Source organism: Aotus nancymaae, unplaced genomic scaffold (genome assembly GCF_030222135.1).
Source record: "Aotus nancymaae isolate 86718 unplaced genomic scaffold, 86718_ANA_hifiasm-v0.15.2.pri h1tg000004l, whole genome shotgun sequence".
NCBI lineage: Eukaryota > Metazoa > Chordata > Mammalia > Primates > Aotidae > Aotus > Aotus nancymaae.
This window is the reverse complement of record NW_026988415.1, coordinates 300,807-310,777: the sequence shown is the minus strand read 5'-3', so window position 1 is coordinate 310,777 and position 9,971 is coordinate 300,807. Positions and strand designations below refer to the sequence as shown.

The 9,971-nt window shown below is 47.9% G+C and overlaps 1 protein-coding gene across 9 annotated transcripts in view; it reads left to right on the top strand.

Annotated features, from left to right (window-relative positions):
- Positions 1-3,487: 3,487 nt before the first annotated feature.
- MTMR1 (myotubularin related protein 1) overlaps positions 3,488-9,971 on the top strand; it is a 73,707-nt gene continuing 67,223 nt past the window's right edge. For 4 of the 9 annotated variants that reach the window (XM_064360528.1, XM_021674583.2, XM_064360540.1 and 1 more), the window contains exons 1-2: positions 3,488-3,781; positions 9,693-9,798. In XM_064360528.1, coding sequence (XP_064216598.1) covers positions 3,621-3,781; positions 9,693-9,798 — 267 coding nt within the window. In that variant the 5' untranslated portion in view covers positions 3,488-3,620. The remainder of the gene's footprint in view (positions 3,782-9,692; positions 9,799-9,971) is intronic. The other 5 variants (XM_064360554.1, XM_064360545.1, XM_064360542.1 and 2 more) reach the window with 2 other exon arrangements.

The following is a 9,971-nucleotide window of genomic DNA, read 5'->3' as shown; positions in this document are numbered from 1 at the left end:
GTAGAACAGCATGCCATCCTGTGGAGACTGGGGCTCAGGATGCAGATCCAAGATATTGCCGTAACTGCTGATTTTGCTGTGAATAATATACCATCTTTGTTTCGGATCCAGAGCCTTCATGTTTTCTGTCAGAGTGTTAGAGAGTGGTGATCAACTAAATTTTCAGCTTGCTAGTAGGGTAAAACCTTAGGTTATAACAGCTTCTGACCTACTACTGTGGAGTACCCTCCTTGGAGTGTGGCTGTGATTTGTGCATGGATTCCTAGCTGAATGGGGAAGGGAGCTGAGCAGGTGGGAGATTACTTGTCTGGATCATTCATGAAGAGCAATGCTTGGGTGCTCTATTGCTGCACAAAAAATCACCCCAAAACCTAGTGGCTTAAAACCATAATTTATTATTTTTCAAAAATCTGAGTCAATTTATGATTCACCAGCTTCAAGTGGTGTTGGCTAGCCCACTGGAATGACTGAAAGGCTTGAAATGGCCTCACTCACATAGCTGGCAGTTAGTGTTGGCTTCTGGCCACGTTGCCTGTGGAATTCAACTAGGGCTGTTGGCTTAGAGCTTTGGTTCTCTTACATTGTGGGCCTTTCCCTGTGGCTGCTTGGGCTTCCTCAGAGTATGGCAGCTGACTTCCAAGAAGGAGTATGCACAGAAACCAAACTGGAAGTTTCAAATCCCTTAAGGGTTAGCCTTGGAAATTTTACGGCATCACCTCTGCTACATTCTGTTGGTCAAAGGGGTTACAGAGCCAGTTCACATTCAAGGGGAAGGTAAACAGACTCTACCTCTTGATATGTGAGTGGTAAGGTCACCTTGCAAAAGAGCGTATGGGCTGGGGGATATTATTGCAGCTGTCTTTGGAAGCACAATCTACCAAACGGACATAGATGGGGGACTACACAGTACTATTTCTCCAAGTGCAGTAAGCCCTGCATCAGAATCACGTGGAGCATTTGCTGGAAATGCAGACTGGGGCTGATTCTTGCACACTAACATTTGAGATCTGCTGAGCTGCAGAACAAAGCCCAAACTTCTTGGCCTACCAGTCCAGATCCTCACTTATCTTGTCTGACTTTATGCTCCAGTAACACTCAATTTCTTGGCATTCTCTTGCACATAATAAGCTATTTAACCTACAGATACAGTTTGGATGTTTGTCCCCTCCAAATCGCATGTTGAAATGTGAGCCCCAATGCTGGAGTTGGGGCTGAGTAGGAGGTGTTTGGGTCATAGAAGTGGATCCGTCAGGAATGGTTTTGTGCCCTCACCGTGGTAATGAGTGAATCCTTGTTCTGTTAGTTCATGCAAGAGCTGGTTGTGTAAAACAGTCTGGTGTCTCTCTCCCCTTTCACTTGCTCCTTCTCTTACCATGTGACATGCTTGTTCCCTCTTTGCCTTCCACCATGATTATAAGCTTCCTGAGGCCCTCACCAGAAGCAGATGCCAGCACAATGCTTCTTGTATAGTCTGCAGAACTGTGAGCCAAAATAAACTTCTTTTCTTTATAAATTACCAGGTCTCAGGTATTCCTACATAGCAAAGCAAAACAGACTCATACACCTACTAATCCATACCTTTGTCCATAACTGTGTCTTCTGCCTGGAATAACTTGACTCCTTCACCTCATCAAGGACTTATTCATCTTTAAAGATTCAGCTTTACATCATCTTTTTGGGGAAGCTTTCCTGACCTCCTTTTTCCCTGTGGATTGGGGTAGGTGTTCCACATCCTGTGCAATTGTCCCCATTATGGCACTTGCCAAGTTGTAATGTCATTGTTAATTTGTCTGTCTCCTTCACTTGATTGTGAACATCTTAAGCAGGGATATGTCAGATTCATCTCTGTCCTCTAAATCTTAAGTGTACTTAACTGAATTGGAATTATGACAGTTCACAGTAAATTCCTCTTTGGCCTAGTCTTTCTTGAAGAATATGGTACTTAAAATATGCTTAAAGTTGCACTGTTTTCTTTCTGACAATTCTCAGCACAGCTAAGATGCTTGCAGTTACTTGTAACAAAATACCCAACTAAAAGTGGGTGTCTTAGTGTGCTTAGGCTGCCAAAATACCATAGACTGGGTGGCTTAAACAACAGAAATTTATTTTCTCACAACTCTGGAGGCTGGGAAGTCCAAGATTAAGGGTCCAGCAGGGACCTAGTGAGGGCTCTGTTCTTGACTTGCAGATGGCCACCTTCTTGCTGTGTACTCAGATGGCCTTTTCTCGGTGTGTGCATGTCAGTGCATGAGATCACTGGTGACCCTTCTTATAAAGCACCAGTTCCGTCAGACTAGAGCTTGGCCCTCAATACCATCTCCAAATACCATCACATAGGGAGTCAGGGCTTCAACATACGGACTTCAGGGGGATGAAAACATTCAGTCTGTAACAGTGGGTTAACCATTTGATTTAATAATTGAAAGCCAGCAGCCTGCAGAAGATGATTCTCCAGTGTAAGATGGGAGTTGTTATTGTCTGGGGATCTTCCTTTCCTTCTTCCCAGCCCTCCACACCTTGTTACCGTCTTACCCCAGGCTCACCTCCTCTTGTGTATAAGATGGCTGTAGGGGCTTCAAGCATCATATCCTCAAAGTTCAGTTTGACGTCATTAAGCTGGTAGGGCAAGATGAGTCTGAGATGGGCATGAGTAACTCTCTGTCTGCAGGTCTGCCTTTTAACAGGGAGCGAATTGTTCCCTTTATAGCTCCTTTGCCAGGTCTGGATCATAGGACTCCCGTCTACACCCAGAGCAATCACAGGCAAAGGGGCTTAATCATGAGCCACACATCCACTCCTAGCTTAATCAGGAGTGAGGTGGGAGGGGATGATTCGAACCCAAACAAAATGAGCAAGAAAATAAATCTAGCCCAGAAAGCAAATGTCCTAAATGCCTCACCAAGATAATTGGCTAGGTTTTCCTAGCAGTGATTTTTAATCAACAGTAGTTAAATGTTACTCTTAATATAAACCATGGGCGGAAGTACCGAGGGCGGCATCAGAACACTTGGTTGCTCTACAGATGGCAAGGAGGTGGGTTTGTGGGGGGAGGGGTATGGAAGGGGAAAGTGGAGGGAAGAAGGGGGTGGGGAGGAATTGCTAAAATGCTCGGAATTGCTCGTGCTTCAAGATGTCAAGACCGAGGGAGTCTGAGCTGTCCTATACCTTTTCTGGGAAGGACAACTGAGGGGGGAAATAATTTTTAAACCTTGAATGTCTCCAAACTTCTTATTACATCCCACGTCTCTGCAGTCAACCCGGTTTGACTACACAGTAATCCGTTTGGGGATTCGGAACCCCAGCGGCTCGAAACGCGCCCAGGTCGCTAGAGCAGGAGGTCCTAACCCCTCGCTCCCAGACTACGCGGGCGAGCGCCAAGTGGGGGTTCCCGGCGCCGGCCCCGCGCGCCGCCCTCCCCGCCCCCGCTCCCGCCCCCGCCCCCGACCCCCGCGCGCGGGGCCTTGTGGGTAACGCGGGGCCGCCAGGTGACAGCTAATGGCGGCGGCCGCCTGAAGCGGGCGGGCGGTAGAGCGGGCAGCAGGAGGCGCGCGGCGGAACCTTCCCGGCCACCGCTCCTGTCCCGACGGCGGCTTCCCTACGGCGGCGGGACTCGCCGCGCCATGGACAGGCCGGCGGCGGCGGCGGCGGCGGCAGTGGCGGCGGCGGGCTGCGAGGGCGGCGGGGGCCCTAACTCGGGGCCGGCGGGCGGTAGGAGGCCTCCTCGGGCCGCGGGGGGCGCCACCGCTGGTTCCCGGCAGCCCAGCGTGGAGACCCTGGACAGGTAAGCGGGGCCCGGGCCGACGCGGCCTCCCGCGCCCCGACTCCCGAGGGCCCCGCGCGAGGCCCGCCCTCTCCCTCCCCGCGCACCGTGCAGGGCCTGGTCGAAGCGGGGTGGGCGACCCCTCCTCATCCCCTCCGGCCCCTCCCCCCCGGAAGCCCTTGCACCCCATCCGGGAGCTGCCGCCCTCGGACCTGCTGCAGCCGCGCACCTGGCTTACTTCCGCCGCGCTAGTCCCAGCTCCTGGAACCCTGGGAGGGGCTTCGCGGCTATCAAACCACTTCCCGCGCCGCCACCTGCTACCCTTGGTGACCCTTTGGCTGTCCCTGCCCAGTCCACCGATCCTCTTGGGAGTGAGATCCCACAGGGGCTCTCCTCTTTTAGCGTCACCTTGCCTCGTGTGGTTTTAAGACCCCAATTCCACTGTGGCTGCTTAAAGTCTTTGATGCTGGGGTTGGGAGTGGGGACAGGGAGATGGGACCCGCGGGCATGGGAGCTGGTGCAGATCGAGGCAAAAATCTGGGATGGAAAACTTCCAAACTGCTCAGGAGGGAAGAAAACAGAACCTTTTACTTTCAGTTCTTCACACTTTGAAGGAACCAGTTCATTGTTTTCATGAACACACAAGCAAGCCTACTGCTTCTGAGGCAGCTGCAGAACTAAGAGAAATCAGAAGTATAAAGTGACCGCGCCTAACTGGGAGGGGCCACCCATCCTACGATGACAAGGGATGGCCTATCCCGTAACCCGGAACATCCAGTTTCGCACATCTTGGCCATTTCTCTGACAGCAGAGTGCACTCAGGCAGCATGGCTGTTGTCATGTAGCGCTGTCAGTTTCAGATGCCCATTCCTGCCTCTCTTAGTCATACCATTGTGCCAAACTTTTGGGAGTTTCCAAAAGCACAGAAACAAGAAACATTCCCTTCACTTTTGTTTCTACCTCAGTGTAATTATATTTTAACAAATTAATCACCCAAGTGGTTAGTATTACTGAAAACCAGTCACAGCTAAGACAGCACTTGAAATGGTGAGGACTTCACTCATCTGCAAAGATTCAACGATGTACGAGGTCTGGGTGAGTCACAGAATAGTACAACATGGCTTTTGCTGTCTTACCATTTTGCTAGGCTTACCATGTAGTGGAGAATACAAACCAACCAATAGTGGAAATCGAATGTGATAAATGCGATGTGTGGTAGAGGCAAACGTGGAAGTACTCAGGATGGGCGTGCATCAAAATCATTTAAGGAGCCAAAGGAGACCAGAATGTGTCACCCCCAAATATTCCTCATCTTCTGGTTTCCTTCAGAGATTTTGGTGATCAGGGAAAGCCTGAGAAAGGTGACATTTGAGTAATGTCCCCAAAGAGGCGAGGGATCCAGCCATACAGATACCCGGGGGTGATAACATTTTAGTCAGAGGCCTGTGCAAAGCCCCTGAGGTGAGTGTGAACCAAGTATTCCTAGATCAGCAAGGAGACTAGGTGTCACTAGCAGGGAGGGAGCTAGGGAGAGACAAGTAAGGGATGACATTAGAGAAGTCGCAGAGCCAGATGGTGGAGAGCGTCAGAGGCCATGAGGAGCCACTGGGGACCTTGTGCAGAAGAGTGACATAATCGGTTGTAGATTTCAGCAGGCTCTCCATGGTGCTATGTGGACAATATAGTGACAGGGGAAGGAGTGGAAGCAGAGACTGGCAGTAGGAGACTACTGGAGTAAGCCAGTGAGATGGTGGCTCAGCCCAGAGTGGTCAGATTCTAGATGTAATTTGATGACCTGCAGGGTAGAGCCAATGGGGTTTGCTGAAGATTGGTTGTTTGGTGTGAGAGAAGAATCTGGGAGAATTCCAGGGTTTTAGCTTGTGGGAAAATTGTGTTGCTGAGATAGAGAAGTCTTCCTAAGGTGGAGCAGGGTTAGGAAATAGCAGGCTCTTTGCTCTGGACATAGCAATTATGAGATGCCAATTATATGTCTCAGAATAGATGTCAAAGATATAGTTGGTTGGCCGGGCTCGGTGGCTCACGCCTGTAATCCCAGCACTTTGGGAGGCCGAGGTACGCGAATCATGAGGTCAAGAGATCTAGACCATCCTGATGGTGAAACCCCGTTTCTACTAAAAATACAAAAATTAGCTGGGCGTGGTGGCATGCACCTGTAGTCCCAGCTACTCGGGAGGCTGAGGCAGAAGAATCGCTTGAACCCAGGAGGTGGAGGTTGCAGTGAGCCGAGATCGTGTCACTGCACTCCATCCTGGCGACAAAGCGAGACTCTGTCTCAAACAAACAAACAAAAAAGATGTAGTTGGTCTATCTGAGCCTGGAGTTCAGGGTTGTCTGGGCTGGAGATTCAAATTGGGGAGTCATGGGCTTATAGATGAGGCTTAAATTCATGAGGCAGGTGGAGTTCACAGAAGAATGAGGAGTCTGGAAAAGGGAATTGGACTAGGAATGGGGGTGGGTGGATTTTCAAGATACTTACCAGGTAAGAGTGACCCGACCTGGTGAGCATTCAGATGTGAGGGGGAAGTGCTGGGTGGACTCCCAAGGCAAACCTCAGCTTTCTAGCCTGTGGGGGCCGGGTAACTAGCTGTGCTGTGCCCTGTGTTAGGAAACACAGGAGGGGAGTAGGTTGTGGGGCTGAGTGACTGATGCTGGTTTAGACAGGTTGAATTGGCAGGGTCTCTGGGCCAGACCAGTGGAGATGTCTTGTAGGAATGTCAGCACTGAGATCGGGAGAGTCCAGGTTGGAGAAACAGAGCTGGGAGCCTCCAGCCTGCAGGCGGTTATTGACACCAGGAGTATAGAGGGCAATTCCAAGACTGCAGAAAAGGGATGGGGGAGGAATCATGGCTTCCTTTCTCAGTTCTGTCATCTCAACGAGCTCAGATTCACACTTTTCTTTGAAGAGTGACCTCTAGAATGGAACCTGGCTCTATAGGTGGGACTTGGCCCTGTCCCTTGGACTGTGGGGACTTCACTTCTGTTTTGAATACTGTACTTAATGATAAGGAAGCTGTGGTCCTGTAAGAGGATGTGTCTTGCCAAAGATCATGGAGTTAGCTGGTGACAGAAGCAGGACTCACATCCGGGCGTCCTGTCTGCTAGCCCACTATACCTCACTGTGTGTAACTACATTGGCCGGGACGCTTCTGTTTGCAGGTGACAGGAACCACAGTTCAATCTAGCTTAAGCCAAATGAGATGTCCTCGCTCACAGAACTGCTCCAGACGGGAGGAGAGATGGCCACACGCACAGTTGAGGCCAGGATTGCAAACAGTGTTGTTGAGACTCCCCATCTCTCTGTCTCTTTTTATTCTCACTTTTTATTCCTGTGAGTTCCTCAAGATGGTAGGGGTGGGGTGGGGTGGGGAGTGGCCTCCAGTAGCTCTGGACGTATTTCCAGGATCCAAGAGGAAAGCCTGGGATTGGCCGATCCTAGGTAATTCACCTGCAGGTGGGAGCAGGTGGAGGAAGAGGTCAACCTCCCCCTCCCCTTTCCCCCACAGAAGCCTGTGATGTGGGGAAGGGCAGTTCCCCAAAGTAAAGAGGAGCGTCCTTATCAGAAGAAGGGGGAAGGCATGCTGGGCAGGTGGTAATAACAGGTCACACTCATGGTCAACAGTTGGTTCCTGCAGTTTCTTCCTGTATTTGCAGCTGGTGGGTGCTGACAGCAAAAGGCATTATGACAAGAAAAGTATCATATATGCAGGCAATGAAAGTGACTTAACCTTTAAAGAGGAAACAAATCTCTCCCTTTTCCCTCCTTCTTCCCCTCAGGTCGAAATTGTGGCATATAGATTGCTGGCACGTGATGAGAATTTCTGCTCATTCAGTATTTTGAACCACACAGATAACCTCTGGTCTGTTTGGAGCAGAGACTGCAATTTGAATCACTAGCACAGAACTTCAGTTTTCTTTATTTTACGGTTTGGGTTATTTTCCATATTGCCTGGGGATTCCAGGTGTTTCTGTCCTTCAAATACATGAGTGTGGGTTTAATTAGCGATGTGATTTTTTTAAAGGCCTGAAACATTCTTTACAGTGAACACTACCTGCAAGGTAAACTTTCGTTAATATTTTTAGCCCTCTAGCTGGATTTCTTAGTGTTTTCCCAAATTGTGAGAGGAACCCGGCCTCTGGGGGCAATTGTTAAATCTCTCACTGCCTAGTTGGCTTATGTGGTCTTTTAGGTAAGGTGAGTACAGTGTGACCACTTACCAGTCGTGGGACCTTAGGGAAAACTGGACCTTAATTTTTTTATCTGTAAAATGGGTCACTGTGAGGCTGGGCAAGGCTACATGTGTGAAAATGCTTTGATGCTTCAGAGCTCTATGGGAGTGAAAGATGCCGTTTTCTTTGCATTGTTGTGTTTTCATATAAAGCGGTTGGCTACCACGTGTGCTGCTGGCTTCAGTGCAGTGAGTCAGTCACTATAGGTTTTTCTATGTCCTGTTAAGGACAGCCACTTTCTCACAGGACATGTCACCTCTGTGCCTTGATTTTCTCTTCTCAGAAACAAGTCAGCTAGTCCCTGTTCTGCCTTCTCATCACACCATGGTTATGAGGCTCTGACATAATAAAAACTATTTGTGCCTGTAATCCCAGCACTTTGGGAGTCTGAGGTGGGTGGATCACCTGAGGTCAGGAGTTTGAGATCAGCCTGGCCAACATGGTGAAACCCTGTCTCTACTCAAAATACAAAAGTTAGCTGGGCGTGGTGGCACACGCCTGCAATCCCAGCTACTAGGGAGGCTGAGGCAGGAGAATTGCTTGAACCCCGGAGGGTCAGAGGTGACAGCCAAGATTCCACCACTGCACTCCAGCCTGGGTGACAGAGCAAGACTCTGTCTCAAAAATAAATAAATTAAAAAAAATAATAACTGAAAACCATTTATAAGTTGTTGAAGCACTTACAGAAATGTAAGGTATTGTTAGTACTACACAGAGAATGTCATTTTTCTAGGCTATAATTTATAAATCTCATGATCAGGTTTACTTCTGAGTCACTTTGCTTCACTCAAAAGTACACTATTTTCGGCTGAGGCAGGAGAATTGCCTGAACCCAGGAGGCGGAGGTTGCAGTGAGCCGAGATCGCGCCATTGCACTCCAGCCTGGGTAACAAGAGCGAAACTCCGTCTCAAAAAAAAAAAAAAAAAAAAAAAAAAGTACACTATTTTCTAGATTTAAAACTATCAACATGAAATTGATTGAAGGTTTGAAAAGTCTATGATGTAAAATAAATACTTCTCTTTAGAATTAACCTTCTATTTATATACATTAAGAATATTTCTTCCGGCTGGGCGCAGTGGTTCATGCCTTTAAACCTAGCACTTTGGGAGGCTAAGGCAGGTATATCACTTGAGCCCAGGGGTTAGAGACCAGTCTGGGACACATGGTGAAACCCTGTTTCCACCAAAAAATATATATATATATTAGCTGGGCATGGTGGCATGTGCCTATAGTCCTAGCTACATGGGAGGCTGAGGTGGGACACTTGAACCTGGGAGGCAGAGGTTGCAGTGAGCTGAGATTGTACCACTGCACTCCAGCCTGGGTGATAGAGCGAGACCCTGTCTCAAAAAAACAAAAAACAAAAAACGATATGTCTTCCATATAATTTTAATAGAGTAAAATTCCATTAAATAGTGGAGAATAGTAAGCTTAACTAACACCTAGAATCTTCATCTTTTTTGAGAAAATTGGTTGATTCATTTAAAATTAACCTGCAACCTAATCTTACTTCCTAGTTGTAAGTTGCTATTTCAGTTCTTAGATTAAATGTAAAGGTGAAAAAAGTCTAATAAAAGTTAGTTCATCTAAAAAGAAGAAGTATGATCATATTCTTATTCAGTGCTAATTTTTTCACTGAGATCCTATGATATAATGTTTTTTAATCCATGCTATTTTTTTTAGTCCTACAGGATCACATGTTGAATGGTGTAAACAGCTTATAGCTGCTACAATTTCTAGTCAGATTTCAGGTTCAGTGACATCAGAAAATGTATCCAGAGATTACAAGGTAAGCAACATTGAGTGCTTATTCATTTTCAGTATGCTAAGTAGCCAAGAAGCTTTGCAGTTTTAATTCAAGTGAGCTGTTGGCCCTTTGATGTACCACTGCCATCTGCTTGAGAATAAGGAATGCAAGATTCTCTGTTGTTAGATCTAAAATGTAGAAGAGAAATTTTACCA